The 21,784-nt window shown below is 52.7% G+C and overlaps 2 protein-coding genes across 2 annotated transcripts; one reads left to right on the forward strand and one right to left on the reverse strand.

Annotated features, from left to right (window-relative positions):
- Window positions 1–130: 130 nt before the first annotated feature.
- CCDC127 (coiled-coil domain containing 127) lies at window positions 131–11,443 on the forward strand. The gene is made up of 3 exons (XM_032279196.1): window positions 131–236; window positions 2,469–2,599; window positions 9,946–11,443. Exons 2-3 carry the CDS (start codon window positions 2,479–2,481, stop codon window positions 10,605–10,607), a joined length of 783 nt encoding a protein of 260 aa, XP_032135087.1. The 5' UTR covers window positions 131–236; window positions 2,469–2,478; the 3' UTR covers window positions 10,608–11,443.
- Window positions 11,444–18,503: 7,060 nt separating this feature from the next.
- Window positions 18,504–21,284, reverse strand: LRRC14B (leucine rich repeat containing 14B). The gene is made up of 2 exons (XM_032279197.1): window positions 20,254–21,284; window positions 18,504–19,828 (listed from the first exon to the last, which is right to left on the reverse strand). Exons 1-2 carry the CDS (start codon window positions 21,141–21,143, stop codon window positions 19,183–19,185), a joined length of 1,536 nt encoding a protein of 511 aa, XP_032135088.1. The 5' UTR covers window positions 21,144–21,284; the 3' UTR covers window positions 18,504–19,182.
- Window positions 21,285–21,784: the final 500 nt, after the last annotated feature.

The raw sequence follows: 21,784 nt of genomic DNA on the forward strand, positions 1-21,784 counted from the left end.
GGAGGGTGTGGGGGGAATACCGCGCCTGCGCACCACACGGGGGTCGAGCGGGGTGGGGGGGATACCGCGCCTGCGCACTACGCCGGGGTCGAGCGGGGCGGCAGCGGGGGACGTCGCGCCTGCGCACCACGCCACGCCCTGGGCGGGGGCTGAGTGGGGGCGCCGCGCCTGCGCAAAGCGGACCCGCGGACGGTGGCGCTGGGGGCGACACCGAGGTCCCGCTTTCTCCGACTGAGGTAGGGCCGGCCGTGTTCTGGGGAGGCGTCGGGCACCAACATTTTTAAAGCCCCGTGGGTGGTTCTCCGGGATCGCGCAGACCGAGAGGGCCTGAACGTCCAGACCGCAGGGAATGGGGTCGGAGGGGCGGCGCTTGTCCGCGGAGTCGGGCGGGAGCGGCCCGGGCCTCCGGCCTCTAGTGAGCGGGAGTGACCCTCGGTCTCCGGCCTCGGAGGGGTGGGAGCCTCCCTCGCTCATGTCCCCAGCCCCTGGCTTCCGGCTAATTTTTAAATTTTTTGTAGAGGCGGGATCTTGCTTTGTTGCCCGGTCGCGAACTCTTGGCCTCGAGCGATCCTCCCTCCTCTGCCTCCCAGAGTGCGGGGATTGCGGGCGGAGCCGCCGCGCACCCTGGGTCCGCTGTGAAAGCTGCGCGGACCCCTCCTTTGGCTGGTACGACCTTCTGCCAGCTTACCCTGATTTTGCTTCTGGTTCAGATCGTGTTTTAATTTTTCTAGCGTGTCGTTTTGTAAGATACCTGAGATCTTTTTGTGGAATGAAGTGGCATGAAAGATAAACCAACAATCATTAGTAATTATGTTTCCTGCCTTTTCACTTTGTTAAAATCTTCCTATTGTACATGTTTTTTTAACTATTGTGAATTATTTTAGTACATTTGCAATGATTCAGTCCCATTTTGTTGGTATTTGGGTTTCCCAATTTTGCTACTAACAAATAACACCATAAAGAACATATCTGTGACCGTAACTTTATCTTTAGGGTTATTCCCTTAGATGCATGCCCCAGATGTGGCCTTTATTGGCTTACAGGGAATAAACATAATGCCTCCTAGACAGTTTTTTGAAAGTTACGCAGTTTTGGTCCTAGGTTAGTTATCTGTTGTTTTGTTTGGGATGGAGTTTAGCTCTTGTTGCAAGGCTGGAGTGCAGTGGCATGATCTCGGCTCACTACAACCTCCGCCTCCAGGGTTCAACAGATTCTCCTGCCTCAGCCTCCCAAGTAGCTGGAACTACAGGCACCCGCCAACATGCCCAGCTAATTTTAGTATTTTTAGTACAGATGGGGTTTTACCATATTGGCCAGGATGGTTTCAAACTCCTGACCTCAGGTGATCCACCTGCCTTGGCCTCCCAAAGTGCTGGGATTACAGGTGAGAGCCACTGTGCCAGCCTTAATTTTTTGATTCTGTAATTACCACAATCGCTTAGTATTAAGCTCCAAGACATATTTTTGTCGTATCTTCATTGTGTATTATAATTTTCTGTCTTTAGGTGTTAAACAAGTATTTGTTGAAAATCCGATGAAAAGTTTTCAGAAATTGGAATGGATTTCTTGTTTCTTATACATCCCTTGATTAAGTATTTTGTAATCGTGTGTATTTGTGGAGGTCACATGTAAACAAAGTGACTCCTTTGTGAAAATGTGCAACCTCGTGTGTATTTGTGGAGGTCACATGTAAACAAAGTGACTACTTTTTGAAAATGTGCAGCCTCGTGTAGGTACTCAGTAAATTGTAAATTCATATTAACCTAGCCTAGCTATAGAGGGTGCATGCTGAGCCTGAGGCAGGCAGCTCTGTAATCTCTGCACTTACCACCACCACAGGAGGAGGCCTGAGCAGCTTCTAGCCCTGTTTGCACCTTCCCCACCACATGGCCCCTGCCCGCCTTCCTCACAGTCTTCCTTCTGTCAGAAGACCTTTCCTTCTATCTCTGCCTGTTAAAATGCTGCTCACTCTTCAAACGCTAGCTCATGTGAAAGTGTCAGTGTGAGCCTACTTTTATTGAGTTGATTCTGTATCTTTCATACAACTGTATTAGGGTTCTCCAGAGAGACAACCAGTAGAGGGGAGAGATGTAAGGAATTGGTTTAAGGGTTCAAATGCTAATCTGATCCAGAAACACCCTTGCAGACACACTCAGAAATAATGCTAAACCACGTATCTGGGCACCCCGTGGCACAGTCAAGTTGACACACAAAATTAACCATCACAACAGCCATACATTTAAACGTATCTGTAGCAGAGCATGTACCTCATTCTGCCTGCATTTCAGATGGCTAAGACATGTCTGCTTTCTCCACTTTCCCCAGCCAGGTTGTGAGTTGCCTGCATCTAAGGTCTTGTGTTTTTTTTTCTTTGAATCCCGTAGGGCTCAGTGCTGTGCAGCACATAGTTAAAACTGAAAAAATTTTCTTGAATAAAAGTAGTTAATGTTCTTATCCTTTACTTCAAGGTATATCTCCATGAATAACCTAAATGATCCCCCAAATTGGAATATCCGGCCTAATTCCAGGGCGGATGGTGGTGATGGAAGCAGATGGAATTATGCCCTATTGGTTCCAATGCTGGGATTGGCTGCCTTTCGTAAGTCATGGTTTTCTTAAAATTCATGTTTTCCAGGCTGTGAGTGTGGAGCCTGGTGAGGGAGGCAGCATGGTGTGGGAGCCTGAAGGCCGTGACTTTGGGACCTTCCAGGGACAGCCGAGTTTTATCCCATGCAGTGAACTGTGGGCAAATTACTTAACTCTGAGCCTCAGTTTTCCTGTTCATGGGAGATGGATAATCATACTTAACCTCAGCACATTGCAGGGATTAAGTAAGCCAATGGGTTTAGAAGTATTTTGTGTGAGGTGGATTTTAATAACTGTTAGTTCCCTCTCAAGGCTTTGCTACTCTGAAGTGGAAGGGTGAGGGGTGGGGGGGTCTCTTGTTTCAGGTGCCCTCATAAGGACTGATGTGGGGGAAGAAATGGACGTAAAGGAAACCAGTGGGCTGGGCATGGTGGCTCACACCTGTAATACCAGTACTCTGTGAGGCCCAGGTGGGCAGATCACATGACCAGCCCGGCAACATAGCAAAACCCCTTCTCTACCAAAAAAAAAAAAAAAATTAGCAGCACACAACTGTAGTGTCAGCTACTCAGGAGGCTGAGGTGGGAAGATCAGCTGAGGCTGGGGTGGAGGCTGCAGTGAGTGAAGATCGTACCACTTACCCTCCAGCTTGGGCAACAGGGTTAAAAAACCAAACAAAACCAGTTTTGGAAAACCAGTGATGTTTAATGTTCAGGAAATCCATCTTGGAAGTCTTCATCTGTGAAATCTCTGCTCCGCCTGGCCAGAAATTCTCTCTAGTTTGGATTGACTTGGTGTCACTTTGGGGACCTACCAGTCCCATGCAGACTTATCATATCCCCAGCACACAGTCAGTTCACTGATGTAGAGAAGTGAGTTTGTGCTTCTTCTCATTCCCTGGTTCTGGGCTGGCGCTTAGGAGTGTGAGAAACTGAATAATTGAATGGGAGAAAGGCAAACCTGTCGTCTAGCTGTAGTGGTGTGTTTTCTGTAGTGGCCTTTTATCTGCTTTGATGTCGCAGGTCAAAAGTTTTGCTGTAGAGCAAGTGGAGGCTGGTAAGAGCAGGTGGTTTTTGATTCAGTGATCTGCACAGTGCCCGCTTCGTGGTGAACGACAAGGCTGGTCCACGTACAGCCCTAAGGGGCTGCCACCTAAAAAGCTCACCCGCCTGCAGGCTTGGAAAAAAAGCACTTAACACTTGGAGAGGCTGCTGTTGCCTGTGGCTAGGGTGAGTGGGTTGGAAGGCTTAAAACTGCTCTTACTAATGTAATAATTAATTGGCTTTGAGGCTGGGAGAGGCCCTGAAGTGACTCATTTTCCAATTGTTTTTCAGACTCTCTCCAGCTTTTATAGCCTTTCATGATAACTTTCACTTTTGAAATAATTCTTGCCTTCCCTTCTCGGACTTTTGAAATGATGCTTTTTGTCCCTGAAAAGGGTTGAAAAATATTTTATTTTTTCTTCTTGGTTTTTTGCTGAGGTCATGCGGTCAGAGGTAACTGTTAACTTGGTTTTCTTAGGAGGATTCTCCAAAGGTGTGTTGTGATGTGTTTGAGGTTCTGTTTCACGCAGGAGCATTGACCGGCCCCAGTGTAGTCTAGAAGAGGAAGATAGATGAATACTTGATAAACACTGTTGAATGATTTATTGATGAGAGGCTAGTTTTGTCCTGATCACCTACTTCATTTGCTTGTTTTTACTGAACATAACGTAGACGTGTGTATAATTGTGCTTGCCTGTAATTGTGCTTTCAGGCAAGAGCAGTCCGTGGAGAAATTCTTACCGTGAGTAGCTCCCTGGGGAGAATATTCAGTATCTCAGCGCTCCAGTGGGCTTCTCTCTCTTCACACCCCTCTGCCATTCTGCTTTCCCCACTTTTCTCTCGGTCTTCCTGATTCCCCTTCCCCATCTCCTCTCTCCAGGCTTTCTCCCTCTAGCGTTCCTATACCTCCTCTTTCCTCCCCTGACCTAGAAAACATCGTCTTAGAGCTGAAAGGGACTGGTTCAGATCACTGGGTCCAACTCAGTTTCTTTTAATTAAACATTGTATTTTGGGGTCATTGTAAATCACATGGAGTTATGATCAGTAATACCGAGAGCCCATGTACCCTCTACCCAGCTTTCCCCAGTGGAAACATCTGCAAAACAACAGTGCAGTGTCACAGCCAAGACATCTGCCAGGAGTCAGTCAAGGTGCAGCAGTCCTGGGGCCCCTCATGCCGCCCTTGGGAACCCCACCTTCCTCCACAACTCCCAGCAGCCGCTAATCTGTTCCTCATGTCCAGACTTCTGTCATTTCAAGAGTGTTATATAAATGTACTCAAACGGTATGTAACCTTTTGGCTTGACTTTTTTCACTCAGCATAATCCCCCGAGATCCATGCAGATTGTTGCTGTATCAGTAGTTCATCGGCATTTTCATTGCTGAGTCATGTTTGATGACGTGGACGTATCACAGTGTGTTTCACCACTGAAAAACATCTGGGTGATTTCCGGTTCTCAGCTATTATGAATAAAGCTTGTATTTTGGGGTCATTGTAAATCACATGGAGTTATGATCAGTAATACCGAGAGCCCATGTACCCTCTACCCAGCTTTCCCCAGTGGAAACATCTGCAAAACAACAGTGCAGTGTCACAGTGTCACAGCCAAGACATCTGCCAGGAGTCAGTCAAGGTGCAGCAGTCCTGGGGCACAATAAACATTATTGTGCAGGTTTTTGTGTAGATGTTGAGTTTTCATTTCTCTGGGATAAATGGCCAGAAGTGCAATTACTGGGTTTTATGGTAGTTGCACATTTAGTTTTTTAAGAAAGGGCCAAATATTTTCCCAAGTGGCTGCACTGTTGTAGGTTCTCACCAGCAACACATGAGTGGATCAGTTTCTCCACCTCCTGGTCAGCATTTGGTGTTTCTTTGCTGTCCTGTCCAGTCATAGTGATGGGAGTGTGCTGCTCACGCTGCTGTCCTGTCCCGCCCGTCCCAATGGGAGTGTGGTGCCGCCTCTGTTCGTGGCTCTACTGTAAGGTGTTGAGCATCTTCTCATCGTGGCTCTAGTGAGCTATGTCGCATCTCTTCACGTGCTCACTGCCGTCATCGTATCCTGATGAAATGAGTGTTTTTATCTTTCAGCCATTTTCTAATAGGACTGCTTGTTTTTCAACATTGAGTTTTGACAGTGGTTAACATGTCTGAGATGCTGGTGCTTAGTTGGGTATGTGGCTTGCAAGTATCCCCTCCCAGTCTGTGGCCCGTCTTTTCATTCTCTTCATAGGGGCATTTGCAGTGTCGGCTGTAATGCAGCTTATGGTTTCCTTTTATGAACCATGCTTTTCACGGAAGTCTGAGAACTCTGCTAGCCCTAGATCCTGAAGGCTTTTTCCCCTAAAGTTTTAGTTTTACATTTAAGCCCTTCCCATTTGAGTTAATTTTATTATAAGGGATAAGACTTTAGTTGTATTTCGTCTTTCTAACCTGTTTGCCTTTGGTTTCTTTGTCTTGCCGTCCGGCACTGGCTGGAGCTTCTGGGACTCTGTTGGACGGTCCCTGACCTGAGAGAGGACACACTTGGCCTCTCCCAGCTAAGTACAGCGTCAGCTGCAGGTTTTCCGTAGATGCACTTTATCAAGTCAGGGAAGCTCCCTGTATTTCTGTTTTTCATGAATAGATGTTGAATTTGATCCATTTTTTTGTTTTAATTGATGTGGTCATGTGATTTTTTCTTCATCAGCTTAATAATGTGTTAGATTACATTGATTTTTGAATATTGAACCAGGCTTTTGTCTCTGGAGCAATCCTCACATGGTCATGCTGTAGAGTTACTTTCATGGACTGTAGAATGATGTCTGTGGTGAGGCTGTGAAGGATCTTGTCTCTGTGCTGGTGAGGGAAGTCCCGAGCCTCTGCCTGGGGCTCGCTGCTCTTCTCCATGTCTGTTCTGTCATTCTGGTTTTTCTTCCAGTTGTTACGTTTTTCAGTTCTAGAATTTTCATTTGGTTCTTCCTTATGTCTTCTATTTAATTAATTAATTAATTAATTATTTAGAGATGGCGTCTCACTGCGTCGCCAGGCTGGAGTGCAGTGGCTCGATCTCTGTTCACTGCAACCTCTGCCTCCTGGGTTCAAGTGATTCTTCTGCCTCAGCCTCCAGAATAGCTGGGACTACAGGCATGCACCACCACGCCCAGATAATATTTGTATTTTTTATAGAGACGAGTTTTCACCATATTGGCCAGGATAGTCTGTATCTCTTGACCTCATGATCTGCCTGCCACGGCTTTCCAAGGTTCTGGGATTACAGGCGTGCGCCACTGCACCTGGCCGTCCTCTGTTTATTTTCTGTCATGGCGGCTGCCCTAAAACCCTTGTTGGATAATACTGCCATCTCTCACCTGGCTATTGGCATCTGTTAGTTATTTTTGTTCATTTAGCATGACCCGTCCTGGACCTTGGTGTTATGAGTGATTTTCTATTGGACCCTGGGCATTTTGGGTATTATGTGATGAAACACTGGTTTTTATTTAAACCTTTGGTTTTAGCTGGCTTTCTTGAACAGCACCCTGGCAGGGGAAGGGCCACACGGCCTCCTTACTGCCAGGTTGGGCTAGAAGTCCAGGCTCCCCACTCAGCCTCTGGCCCCCGTGGGCCCCCGAGGAAGGGGTGGGAGTTCCAGCCCACTGGCCTCCACTGGTGTCCCCTGCCAGGAAGACCTCACTGTTGCTCCCCATGTGGCTTCCCCGACCACACCCTGTGTTTGCAGCTGTGTGGGAGTGGGAGCCTCGGCTCCTGTTCCGTCTTTGTCCGTGTGGGTGGAGGTGGGCCGCAGTTTTTCCGTGTTATTTGGCTGACGTGGAGTGATTACTGTTGGAACATTTTCTCTCCTGCTAGGCTCCTGTCGTGGTCCTTTGGGCAGAGAGAGGAGGCTTTGTTAGAGTTTCCTTTTTTATGTGCAACCGTCGAGATTTCCAATGCCTGTGTCTTCAGCTCCAAGTCTGGGATCTATGAGGCAAAATGAAAACCTGGAGGACTTGCCCCCATGTGGCTGCTGGGGTCCCAAGGACCCAAGCCAGTTTGCCTTCTCTCCACTTTTCAGAGTCATCTCATTTTATAGATGATGTCCAGGATTTTTAGTGTACTTAGCAAGAAGAATGGGGAGGATGTCCGCCCCATCTTCCCAGAAGCAGCAGTCCCAACTGAAACTGAGGCTTTGAAAAGCTGCCTGTGCCCAAAATCACTAGACATCTGTCAGGTCAGACTCGGAATTAAGGTTTTCCTGACACCCAGCCTGTCGTGCCACACTTTCCTCTGCAAAGTTGGCTGTAGCTTCCCCGGCCTGGCTCCCCAGCCAGCCAAAAACTTCCCAGTAAGCACAGCCTGTATGGTGTGGTCTGATGTTTAACTGTATGTCATTGTCTGTGTTAGTTTTCTAGTTGTTTTATGTGTCAGGGACGTGACTTGACTGAGATTGCACCCAGATTATATCAGGCAGCAGCCCCCTGCCTCCCCTTGGTTCTGCCCACCCCTCCCAGACCCACCTCCAGTCCTCCACACCTGCTGGATGCTCCCAAATCAGGTTATTCCTTTGACTCCTCATGGCTGCAGGGCACATCCCGTGCTCCTTGTCTGGATCTCTTGGGGACTCCTCTCATTTAGCACCTGAGAGTTTCCAGAGCCAGCTCCAGCTTCTCCTTGACATAAGCCCCATCCCCAGAACATACGTCCCCAGAACATACGTCCCCAGAACATACGGTGCCTGGAAGCTCTTGCTCTCTGATGCCCTCTCCTGCCCTGCTTGTTTGACTTGAGGTGACTTTTCCTTGCAGCTCCTGCTCAGCCTTCCAGAGTTTGTTCATTCACCTCTTTATGAGCCTTCCTGGACTTCACCAAAACCAGATGAGCCTTCCCTTCTGTCTCCTCACTCACCTTTGCAAACCCCTCAGTGCTTATGAAGTGACATTGTGACTGCCTCTTTCCTGGTTGGGCCCCCTGCCTGTGAGCTCTTGTCAGTGGGAGAAGACAAGGATGACATGAGTTTGGGTTGTCACCTGAAGCAGGACCAGCAGCTCTTTTTGGCTAAGGAAGGATGAATTTGGTCTTGTGCTTGCGCAGTGAGGTGGCAACAGCGTATCCAAGGGAGGCCGGCTTTCAGGCGAACGGAAGTCTTGCTGTCATGGAATTGCTCCCACAGAGGTGGTCGTTAATGACCTGGGAAAAAAGAACTGAATGGCAAGGACACCACCTGAGTTGGGGGAAGCAGCAAAAGGAGGGAGAGAACCATTATAGTTGATGGACACTCCAGGGGTTCTAGGAGGGGCTGCAGATGAAGGCGTTCCACAGAGTGGGGCGTGGGGGATGGGGTGCAGGGTAGATGTGCCTGAGAGAACCCAGACTGCGGCTTTCAGTGGCTTCTGGGGCCTTGGGCTTTGAAAATTTGCCGAGCAAATCTGTTTTCCAGGGGACTCAAATCCATGCTGCTCTTAGAATGTACAAGCAGAACACATCATTATTTTGGAAGACTAAGACTTAGCATGTAGTTGCTTCAACATTCATTAAATTATAGATCAATAGCATTGGTTCGGAATGTGGATGGAAGTATTGTCACACTGTCATTTTTTTATTGTTGAGACACACCCAGCTGTCACTCGTGGGATGGGGAAAGAGTTGGTGGCTGCATCCGGAGCCAGGCACCTGCTGGCCAGCATGCTTTGTGGGTCATCAGGTCTTAGAGACACTGGGTTCTCTGCATGCAGGGCAGCCCTGCTGCTCCTCGGTGTGGGGCAGGGCTGGGCAGTGCCCACTGCAGCCTCCCAGCAATCCCTGTCCCGTTTTCGTGAGATTCCAGCAGTCTCCCGTTGGAGGAAAGAAGCCCACCGTGTCTTGAGGCTCAACTGCTTAACCCACTTTATTTTTTGTGCTCTTATCAAAACATAAGCAGTGTGTCCCACTCAGGCCGTTTTCTAGTGACCACCAGGCAAAGCTATATACAACTTCTATAAGAACCTTGCCAATGGTAGTTGAAGCCAACCCAAATATGTTAAACTTTGCCAATTGTACAGGAGCCAGAGTAGGCAAATGTGGAGGGTCTGAGAGGAGAAAAAAGCAATGGCAGATCTTAGCAACAACAGATTAGAAGGAGAGGGCCGGGGTAGGATCTTCTGGTCACCCAGCCCTTACCTGATTTTAAGAGAAGAACTTTGCCTGTTACACATCTTTATGTAACAGTGATCTTCATGGTATGGCTGAGGTCTTAAGCTTTCATTGAAACGCTGGCTTAGCTGCCTTGTGATTTAAGTGAAGATTATAGAACTTCAGCCCTAACTTTTTCATTATGTGTGTTTTTCTCCAATTCGTTCCTGTCAGGTTGGATTTGGTCTAGGGAGTCCCAGAAAGAAATAGAAAAAGAAAGAGAAGCATACCGTCAGAGAACTACTGCTTTCCAACGGGATCTGGAAGCCAGGTACCATGCCATGATCTCAGAAAATCGGCGTGCCGTTGCTCAGCTGTCTTTAGAACTTGAAAAGGAACAAAACAGAACAGCTAGTTATCGAGAAGCCCTTATCTCTCAGGGACGCAAGTTGGTAGAAGAAAAGAAGCTTCTGGAAGAGGAACGGGCTCAGGTAATGCAAGAAAAAAGACAGGTGCAGCCTTTGAGAAGTGCGTATTTGAGCTGCCTCCAAAAGGAAGAGAACTGGCAAAGGAGAGCCGGGCTTCTGCTGAAGGAGTTTGAAGCCGTCCTCACAGAAAGACAGAATATCTACTGCAGCCTGTTTCTTCCTCGCAGCAAGCGGCTGGAGCTGGAGAAGAGCTTACTGGTGCGAGCGTCCGTCGACCCTGTCGCTGCTGACCTGGAGATGGGAGCCGGTCTCACCGACATATTTCAGCATGATACATACTGTGGTGACGTCTGGAATACCAACAAACGCCGGAATGGCAGACTCATGTGGCTGTATCTCAAATACTGGGAACTCCTTGTTGAACTGAAAAAGTTTAAGAAGGTAGAGAAAGCCATCCTCGAAAAGTAAAACAAGAATGAAATAAAGCTGCTTTTAGTGACTCGAGGCCAGGCAGTCGTGTGCCTCCTGGGTCTCCGGCGTCTTCTGTCCCTTCTGCCCGGGCCGTGGCCACATCATCAGCCGTCAGCAGCGCCCTACACTCCTGCCACCCTCTGAGCAGAAGGGCAGCGAAGCCGCAGAGACAGAGGGTTTCCTGCTGATGCTTGCAGCTGCTGGGGATACAGTTTATCTGAAGCATTTTTAAGCTGCCAGTATTGTATTAAGCAGAAGTGTCACCTCGTATTTCAGCTCCAGGGTAAAAAAAAAAGTCAAATACAATACTGGTCCTTACCACAAGTAATTTTCTGTCTGTTTTATCACTTCCTAAATACTTTCTCCTCAAATTATTTTTCTCTCTCCCCAGATTACGTTAGGAATTTGTCAGATAATGTTTAGAACTGCATAACAGATAATAGAAAGTGGTAATGTTACATTATCAAGGTTTTATATTTTAAAGATCTCTCTCACCCCATAAAGGGGAAAAACACCAAGTGTTTCCTGTATCCAGTTGTTATTTAATGTATGTTTGGAATCTGGCTTGTGTCTGTATTCAGCAAGCAGATATTTGTTAGCAATGATATTTACTCAGAAATACTTGCCATTATAAGTAATAATGCCACCTTTTATTTGTGTAATTCTTCACTCTTTACAAAACGTTTTTATACATATTATTGTTTACCGTAGCGACAAGGTAGACAGGCATTTACCACCCGTGTCACACGTGGCTGCTGGAAGTTGAGCCCGTGTCCACATTCACTCATGTGGTCCTCATTCTAATCCTATGAAGTAAGAGTTACTATTATTCTTTGCGGGGTTACGTGGCCTGCTGTGAGGTCTCCCAGGGGCCAGCACAGGGGGTGCTCACAGCACAAAGCATAATCCCCAAAGGGAGATTGGGTGGTGCCCTGAGGAGCCACGTGCTGATGCCCCAGGGCCCACTCCCTGGAGTCACACAGACCTGCTTAACTCTGAGAACAAGCCCACTGGGGACTCGGCAGCCAGGGCTTTTACTAAGGGCTGGTCCCGTGGCATGCCGCCTGGCCTGTCCAGAAGGAGAATGACTTTGATATGGTCTGTGCCGTTGGCACAAGCCCTGTGGGCACAGAGCCACCCTTAAGTAGCAGTGCTGGGAGCTCTCCCAGAATCTGAGTTCCCAGATGGCGGTCCAGGGCCCGCCTTGCCCACAGTCCTTGTAAGGACACCGCCTTGGGCCTGCTGCGTGAATCTGTCCCCACGCACCTCACTTTCCAGAGGTGTGGAAGAGCTAACCTGCCCGAGGCCACGCGGGGAGCAGCATGGGAGCTGGTCTGTGCCCAGGCACCTTTTCTCCAGGACTGCTGGTAACCTGTGTGCAGTTATTTGATGGTGAGTGGCCAGGCAGGGGCAGGGGCAGGGTTCTCCCTGCCTGCTTGTCTTACAGGAATAGGACAAACTGTTAAAAATCCTAAAGCTCATAGAACACGTGGCAGTGTGAGAGCTGCAATTCATGGAGCACATGATGTACCCTGAGACGTACACACTTTACACTCCTCTGTTGTTTGAAGTCCTGGGAACCAACCCCGTGAGCACCGAGGCGGGCTCAGTGCCGGCGTGCGCTGCCTGCCGCAGATGGGCCTCCCACCAGGCTCTGCTCTCGGCGCCCACACCCGGCTAAGGCTGCTCAGATGCTCTGCTGTCATGTCTTCTGCTCTGCCACCATCACTTTAAGAAAAAGTCATTTTTATTATTATTTTTTTTTTGAGAGGGAATCTCTATCCCCCAAGCTGGAGTGCAGTGGCGTGATCTCGACTCACTGCAGCCTCTGCCTCCTGAGTTCAAGCAATTTTCCTGCCTCAGCCTCCTGAGTAGTTGGGATCACAGGCACGCACCATCACACCCGGCTAATTTTTGTGTTTTTAGTAGAGATGGGGTTTCACTATGTTGGCCAGGATGGTCTCAAACTCCTGACCTCAGGTGATCCTCCCCCCTTGGCCTCCCAAAGTGCTGGGATCACAGGTGTGAGCCACCGCATCCGGTGCTTAGAAGTCATTTTTTAGGTAAATCTGGACGAAACTCTTCCTCTCCTTGTTTGTACTTCCTGGTGCGTCAGACCCTTCCTAAAGAGCAGTGCAGTCTCCACTCCTGCGGCAGTCTGGTCTGCTGCGTGTCCCTGCATGAACATTCTGTGTTTGTCTTTAAATTAAGAAAATACAGGAATTACTTTGTAGGTGAATGATATTCGAGGTGAATTGATCATCGTTATGCTGTTTCTAATGTCCAGCGTGCTCATAGCCTAGCTTCCTTCTACAGTGAGGTAAATGTGTTCAGAGCTTTCAAGCCAGTGTGAACACTGACCCAGTCCTGCAGAGTTAGGAAGACAAGTTTTTTTTGAGACAGAGTCTCGCTCTGTCCCCAGGCTGGAGTGCAGTGGTACAATCTCAGCTCACTGCAATATCCACCTTGAGGGTTCAAGTGATTCTCCTGCCTCAGCCTCTCGAGTAGCTGGGACTACAGGCTCCTACCACCATGCCCGGCTAATTTTCGTATTTTTAGTTGAGACCACGTTTAGTTTCACCATGTTGGCCAGGCTGGTCTCCAACTCCTGACCTCAGGTGATCCACCTGCATCGGCCTCCCAAAGTGCTGGGATTACAGGCGTGAGCCGCCGTGCCCACGCGGAAGACGATCTTTCTATAGGGTTGATATTCGTTGGTGTTTGTGTGGCACGGCTGCCTTCTGTCAGCAAGTTTGGGTGTTGATGTGATGCCACCATCTTGAAATGGATTGTGTTAGGTGTGGAATATTTACACAGTGTTGTCCCATTTGATAAGTGCACAGATGGACCGAAAGATACCTGGATAAGCTGAGCACAAAGCAGAATCAGCAGGAGAGGGTGCGTGTGGCGCTCCAGTGGAATGCTCTTCACCCAAAATGGTTTAAAGTTGCAAAAAAGGATAATTTGCCTGTTGGTGTGTGTGCAGAATTTGTAGTGACATCAGAGTAAAGCATTATTTTTCCTGCTGCTTTCTTGAAGGTCACAGGAACTATTAACACCTTGACCCGCAAAGCAGGGAGGACCCTTCAGGGTAAGGAATGGAGGTCTAGGAGATCCTAGGTAGATGCAGATCCAGGTTCCTATGGAAGAGGAGGGCACTGTAATCCTTGTTTGGAGTGAATATTGTATATGAGGTTGCAGTGGCTTAAAAAGGAAGGACTTTTGTGGGGAGGCATTGAGATTGCACTTTCTAATTTTGCTGCTTCAGACTTCTTGACTTTGGAATAAAGTTAGAAGGCATCACGGTTGACCTGGACATTCTGAAAATAAACAAGAAGCAGCACTTCTCTTCGTGAGTCCGGTCAGCTCGCTGGTAGATGCACTTCTTCCTTCTTTGTTAACATTCATCGATAAGGATCCATAATTCCCATATATTTCATACGTGTGCAGATATGTATGTATGTGTGAGCTGGCAGATACATGTTGATTTCATAAAGACAAAATAGGCAAACCTTGCAGCAATGATGGGTGTTTTGATGAAAAAACATCACCAGATAACCTGTGTGTTTGTTAAAAGAGAAGTTATGTCTAATTAAAATGTGTAACTGACGAGTTCTCTGTTGGATTGTTTAAAAAGCGATTGCTTCATAGTGTACTAAGATCATCTCTTTAAGGACAAGAGAGAAACCGCTTTCAAGTTACTCTCACTTACTAGGTTTAGCTACATAAAAGCAAAACTGACATTGCAGAGGCCAAACTGCAGTGTGTGCAGCCAGCAGCTGCAGCTGCTTCCTCCTGGAGGTGCCTCGTGCCAGCAGGAGGACGGCCCACGCGGTGTTGGGAGGAGCCAGTGTGTTTGGGGAGGCAGCCGCCCTAGACACTGGCTGGCTGTGGCAGGTGCAGCCTGCTGTGTAGACAGCTCTGGGCTTGCTCCACCTGTCTTGACTTGTGTGCGTAACTGCGCTGGGTTTTATACGTTGAGGCCGAAAGGGCTCTTCTCTTTATGCTGGGTTTGACAAAATAGTTGCTGTATTTCTCTTAATTTAAGATTCTGGTTGTAAGCGACAGAGATGGATTCACACTAGCCTAGAAAGTTAAGGCTGTCTCATGAAACGAGGGCAAGAATGGAGAACACCGGTCAGATGTCAGAGAAGGACTGAAAACTGCAAACGGGACTCTCGGGCCTCGGAGTACTTGTCACTGTGCCATCTCTCTGCATAGCCTCACCAGTCCCCAGACCAGCTCCTCTGGGCACGTGGTGGGACATGGTGGTTCCCACAGCTCCTGAGCCTGCACCCTGCCTGTCCTCCTCCAGTGGGCAGCCAAGTAGGGGACGCACTGGGCTGCACCATGCTGGGCGTTCTAAAGGAGTGGGAACAGTGAAGACCAGGGGTTGCCCAGCGTGTGGCTTTTGCCAGCTCCATGGGAAATCTTGAGAAAACAAAGGCCTTCAGTAAGCCAGCCATCAGCTCCAGGCGCGGTGGGAGCGGGAGGGCTTCTGCAGCAGCTTCGCAGGGCTCTCATCCGCTGCGCCCTGACAGGCTGAGGGGCTTGCTGTCGGGTAGCCGCGCCGTGGTGCTGGGCTCACAGGACAAGTGCGCCCTGAGAGCTGCTGCCGCCACCGCCTGGATGTTCCCTGGGTGAGCTCCAGATTCACGGGAGCGCTCTGTGCCAGCACAGCAACCCCCACCCCATGGAGAAAGCAGACCTCCCTCACCTGGGAACTGGGGAGACCTCAGGCAGTGCCCCGCCTCTCATGACCTGCTTGTCCAGGTGGAGGAGTCAAGTCCTGCCCCAGGAGGGAGGTGTAAGGTAGACAGGCCCTGGGCATAAAGTGGCATGTCGGGGCATGCAGATGGCTCTGCTCGGTGTTCAGCAAGGACACCAGGACTGAGCAATCCCTGCTGGGAGAGCTTCTCGAAGCTGGTTGGTGGCTGACAGGCAGGGAGAGGTGCTGGGGCCCCCTGGGAGGTGGGGGTGCTGGGGCCCCGCGCCGCAGCTCCAAGGCAGCTGCTCCTCACGTGTGATATTGTGCTGGCCTAGAGCCAGAACCTGAGCAACACTATTTTATAAAATGCAAAACTGTTTTTTAAATAAGTTGAAGTGGCTGCCCCATTCTCCTCACAATAACTACTGTCCTTGGCCTCTGTAAATAGAACTGCTAATTTGTTCTTCAAAACTATGTAAAGCTGCTTACCTTTTCTTATCAGTAACTGCTAAAATCTGTGACTTCTATCACCACCCAGACGATGTGTAAACAAATGTATATCTTGACTTCTGTAAACCACTGCAGTAACAAACAGAATGACAAAAGTCCCCTGGCCCTTGGAATGTCCGGAGACCCCCGCCCTTGTCTCCACCCAGGAGGTGAATCACAGAATCCCCTAGCCCTTGGAATGTCCGAAACCTCTTCATCCCCATCCCCGCCCCTCACCCCCACTCCCAAGGTGGTTTTTCGGGTATAAAAAATCATGGCACCCTCCTTTTGGCACCACACGTTGGAGAGACGCGAGTCCTCTGTGGTCGCCAGCATAATAAATGACCCTGCAATCTGGCATACTTTTGTCTTGGTGATAACTTTCTACACTTGGTCCAGTACAACACACGGGCCAGGGCTGGGTGCCAGGGAACAGGATCTGGGCTGAGGGGCTCTGGACTGGCAGAGATGGGTGGGCGGGGTGACAGGCATGGAGATGGGGGGTCAAGCACGGTGTCCCCACCACGGGGCTGCGTGGGGCCGATGGATAGTGGGACTCCCGGATGCAGCAGATGGCAGCTGATGGAGCCTTGCTCAACTCAGAAGAGGGAGAGCAGGAGAGCGCTGGTGGATGAGTGCAGCTCTGATGCTCAGGGCCCTTGGCCATGTCCACCAGTCTCTCCTTTGCTTCCAAGAATATCAGCATTTCCTGACCTGGGGAGCAAGTCATTAAGGCAGGAAGGACAGAGCCCCTAAAACGGCCCCCACTCCTTGCCAGGATGATGGACAGGAAGCAGTGCCATGTTCTAAGGAACTGCACTCACCCATGCCACTGTGGAAGACCCAAGGGAGGCAGAATCTGTGGCTCCAGATGGCAGCCCCCATGGGGACCCTGCTCACTTCACCCACTGGCCCTGGAAAGCCTCGGTGGGCCTGGGCAGGTGAACCCTGAGGCTCCACCAGGAGCAGCTCCAGCCACAGCTGCCATGGATGTGCGCTGGGTTGGATCAGCACGCTCATCTGCTTAATGGTTTTGCTAGATTCCCACCAGCTTGCCTCGTGTGGTAGAGAAGTGCTCTCCATGAAAACCCAGCAGACATGTTCCTGGGCCCAGCAGACATGTTCCTGGGCCCGGCAGACCCCGGATGTGTGGCTGCAGGTGCTGTGCAACCCAGGACTGGAGTCAAGATTGGGCAAGGACAAAGACCCTGCAAATGCTGACAGCCATGAGGACGGGGCCGATGGGCTCAGCGGGAGCCCTGCACGGGACAGGCGAGGGAGGCGTTGAGCCCACCCATGCTGCTCCCCAGTCTCCACTGACCTTATCAGAACGGGCTTTTCCTTGGGAAGCCCCGGCTATCTGTGAAGCTGGAGATGTTGGGAGCTTGTGCCCTCAGCGCCGCCCACTGACACCAGCAGGCACCTGTGTGCCCCACCCAATCCCAGACCTCAGGACACCCAGCACCTGGGCCCTGCTCCACTGCCACAGGCCTTAGGGTTGGTCACCATGCCGTCCAGAGGCTGAGTCTTAACATAAAAATTCAGACACAACGCAGTGGCAGCCACTCTGTGCTTTAGAGTTAGAAGTAGGTCATTAAAAATATTGGCCCAACCCCATCCCCGCCCCTTTCCAAGAGCCAGCCGCCCCATTAAACACACGTCCCTGGACCAGTAAGGCACAGCCTGCCATGAGCAGAGAGCACTTGGGTGGTTGCAGAGCAGACAGATGAATGTGGGGAGGTGGAAGTCACTGTATCTGTCCACTGGGCAGGGGGCCGTCCATTTCTGAGATGCCTCCGGGAGGCAGGTCCTGTATGGCACTCATGCTGGGGACCCAAGCCCTAGGCAGACCCCCGCCCTGTGCAGAGAAGGGCCTGGACACCCTTGGGGCAGAGGACAAAGGGGATGGAGACACAGCTGGGTGGGGGTGACCTGGAGACACCTGGGTGAGGGTGACATGGGGGCCTCTGGGGTGGGGACACCTGGAGAGGGGGTGACACAGGGGCCTCTGGGGTGGGGACATCTTAGGGGGTGACACAGGGGCCCCTGGGGTGGGGACACCTGGGGAGGGGGTGACATGGGAGCCTCTGGAGTGGGGACACCTGGGTGGGAGTGACGGGGGCCCCTGGCGTGGGGGCCCCTGGGGAAGGGGTGACACAGGGGCCTCTGAAGTGGGGACACACCTTGGGAGGAGGTGACACGGGGACCTCTGGGGTGGGGACACCTGGGGTGGGGGTGGCATGTGGGCTCGGGGGGGTGGGGACACACCCATGGGCAGGGGCTGCCATGTGGACTCGGGGGGGTGGGGACACACCCATGGGCAGGGGCTGGCATGGGGTGTGATCTTTGAGCAGAGCAGTGGGCACACAGTGACTCAAGATCCCTGGTCTGGGGTCTGAGGAGGACTTAGCCATACCAAGCACTCACCTCTCTGAACTGCACTGATGTAAACGTCGTAAAACACACTTCTGTTTTATTTGCATGTCGTCATTCTAGTACTCAGCTATTTCTTTGCACAAAGTTTTTCTTGGTGGACACCAAGTCCAAATGTGTCTTAGGTGGTTCTCAGCCTCTCCAGGGGCTGGCCAAGTGCTAGGCCTTAAACACCTAGAATAGCTCCCGTGAGTCTGCGCATGGAGCCCCATGGCTCACATCGAATGCTGGTGAGGAGCAGGGGAGGGCGGTGGGGCGGAGGCCTCCCCGCAGCCCTGAACGCTCAGGTCCAGGCGGCTCCTCAGGGGACGCCTCTGCTCACACACTCGGATGCTCCTCACTGTTCTGGGGGCTACACAAAGCGAGAAGAAAAGCCGCTAACAGCAACCAAAAGCCTGGTGTCCCTGCAGCAGCAGGTGCGGGGTGTGCCCAGCAGTGCGTGGGAGCCTCCTGCAGAAGCAGCATCTGGTTTGCTGCTCAGTTTCCGCCTGTTTTCTGTTGTCTTTCGTGGGCTGCTTGTTTTATGCAGTTTCTGTGATGCGTTCTCTCTGCTCCTCCCTCCCCACTGTGCAGCCATCACAGCTGCCCCTGAAGCTTCACCCTGCGCCCAGTGCCCACACGCTGAGGCCAGGTCGGCCGCCTCCCACAACTCCTGGGCTCTGCCCTTTGCTGTGTGCCGTCTGCTGCCACTGACCCTCAGCAATCTTCTCTTGGTGGCCTCCAGGACCCTGCCTGCTGCCACTCAGGGGCCCTGCATGTCCCTGCTCCTGGAAGGCAAGGCTTCCTCTCCTACAGCGCTTAGCAGGCTCGCCTAGATTTTCACTAAGAACTGCTTTGGTGGTGGTGGGGATGAATGCCAGGCCCAAGCCTGGGATCCTGGACTGAAGCCCAGGGACCCTGCAGGCTGAAACTCAAGACCTGTGGCTGGTGTGAGTGGGGGAGCTACTCCACTTGTTTGAGTGCTCTGGAGAAGTTTTCTAGAGCAGTTTTGAAAGCTTGCAGCAAGAAAGCACCAAGCTCGTTGCTTGTTTCATGAATGTCTGGGTCGAAACTTCCGAAGAGGGGCGTGGAGACCTGGATGTCCTCCCTGTCGGCCCGCAGCAGCACGGCGCGCAGCTCCTCCGCGATCTCGTCGTATTTCTCCTGGTCAAACTTGGACATGGCCAGCTCGTCCTGGGGGTAGGCGGCACCCTCGGGGTAGCAGTCCTTGGGCACCGGGAACTCGATACAGCGCAGCTCAGGGAGCTCACTGAGGGCGGTGAAGAGTCGCCGGAGGGCGCGGGCCGACAGCGGGTTCCCGAGGAGCTTGAGCTGGCGCAGCCGGTGGCAGGGACCCAGGCCCAGGATCAGCATGCCCACGTGGCTGTCTGTGATGCCACACTCCTCCAGCACCAGGATCCTCAGCGTCCGGGCAGCCTGGCCGAGCAGCCTGAAGAAGGTCGAGGGGTACAGGCTGACCAGGTTGTGTCCACTGAGGTCCAGCACCTCCAGGTGGGCAGCGTGGGCACAGTCTGCTAAGAAGGCCATGTCTGTGTGGTTCAGAGCACAGTTGGCCAGGTCCAGCACTCTCAATGGGGTCTGCAGGGGGCTGCAGGACAGGGGGAAGGAGCACAGGTGAGAGGAGGGTCCCAAGAAGGAGCTGGGGGCTCAGGCTGTTTGAAGCGCCGGGTGCTGGGGTGATTTGTTATCCTTAGTAGACGACTCCCCCCGCCCCCCGCCCGCTCCTGACGGGGCTTTCGCTTTGTCCGTTTAGTGATTTGCATATTCTTTTTTGCTAATTGGCATTCTCTCCACGTCCCTGAGTCACACACGGCTCCCGGTTCTTTTTTGGTGGCTCTGACTCTCCGTGCCCTGAACCCCGGGCGGGGCCGTGGTCCTGCCGCTCTGGCCCCACCTGGAGTGCAAGGCCGGGGCGGTGCGGGCTCGTGGCCTTGGAGGTGAGCAGGCCCCCGGACCATCTCTTCCTGCCTCTGCAGCCACGAGCCCACCCTCAGTCCCGTCCCTGAGACTCACCCAAGCAGCGTCGGGATCTTCCCTGTCAACGTGGAGAAGGCCACCCTGAGCTCCGTGAGCTGCGTCATCTTGCCGAGCTCCCGGGCAATGGAGGCGAGGAGGGGGTCCTGGCCGTCGGGAGCGGAGACGCAGGTGGGGGGTGCATCAAAGGCCTTGGTGGGCAGGGTGAGCGAGGCCAGCCGGGGAAAGCCCACCTGGGCCAGCAGCTGCTGCACGTGGCCGGCGTGCAGCCGCACGTTGTGCACCACCTCCAGCTTGCGCAGGGTGCCCGGGCCGGCCAGGCGCAGCACGCGCAGGAGCTGGCCGGGGCTCAAGCTGTCCGCGCGGAAGGAGGGGCAGCGCACGTGCAGAGGGGCCGGGCCCCCCGGCCCGAGGGCCTGCACCACCTCCTGGAAGTTGCCCTCAGTGACGAAGAGGTCGGCGAGGACCTCGACGGGGCGCCCGACTGCCAGGGGCTGTGCCTGCAGCTCACAGCAGGTCCTGGCCAGCAGCCGGGTGCGGCCCCACCTGCCCAGCGCGCTCCCGCACGGGCACCGCTGCACCTGCACGTCTCGGAGGCCGGTGAGGTCGGCCACCCGCAGCCGCCGCGCGCGCGGGTCCTGCCGCGCGTGGTCCCCGAGGCCGCGCACCAGCGCCTCCAGGCAGGCCCGGCAGGCTCGGTCTCGCAGGTCCTGGGGGTGCTCGGCAGTGGGACCCAGCAGCGCTCCTAGGCGGAACTCCTCCAGGGGCCAGCGCCCCAGCACCGCGCGCGTCACCTCCGCCTGCTCCAGCAGGTAGCTGGCTTTGAACAGGAGCGGGTAGAGGTTGTGGGCCACGCTGTCCAGGCTGTGCCGGGCCACCTGGGGGTGGGACACCAGGGCTTCCGCCGAAAGGAAGCGGAGTGACCTCATTGTGCCCACGGCCCGAGACAGGCCGGTGCTTGCTCCTCACGGCTTCCCCGAGCCCTGTGCCCTTCAGGCCTATCTTTAGCTGCAGCAGCTGGGAGCCGCCGCCTGGGGCCCTGCCACGGACCCCTGTCATCTGACTTCTATTTTGGTCCCGGGACGCCTGTGTCTGCCCGGCCTCCGGGAACCCTGCCGTTGGCGGTTGCTTGGCTCGGGCACCCAGCTGTCACAGAAGGGCAGCCCATGCCCACGCAGGGCTGGGCAGAGAGGCCTGTGCTCCATGCTGCAGAAAGCCAGCCTTGGCAGGCGTTCGTGCTGGCTGCCCGTGAGGGCGGCAGGCGGGTCCTGTTCACCGTCGGAGCGGGGCCGCTGCCCAGCCCTGGCCCCTCACAGTCAATGGGGCAGAGAACAGGCCGGGCCTGAGCCCCCTCACTCGGTGATGAGTTCCCTTCCCACCGGGGCCGCTCCTGCACTTTGCCTCGAACCTGGGGTGAGAGATGAGGGGCCAGGAATGGAGCTGCCGCTTCGCCCCTTCCCTGTGCCTCTCATTCTCCCCCAGGGCACCTCTCCCAGCCACTGGCTCCTGCTTTCCACAAGAGCGAGTGGCTGGGAGAGGTGGAGCCTCCCTGTGGGCTTGGATGAGCCCC

Source organism: Sapajus apella, unplaced genomic scaffold (genome assembly GCF_009761245.1).
Source record: "Sapajus apella isolate SASKATOON/1434 unplaced genomic scaffold, GSC_monkey_1.0 scaffold11, whole genome shotgun sequence".
Taxonomy (NCBI): Eukaryota; Metazoa; Chordata; class Mammalia; order Primates; family Cebidae; genus Sapajus; species Sapajus apella.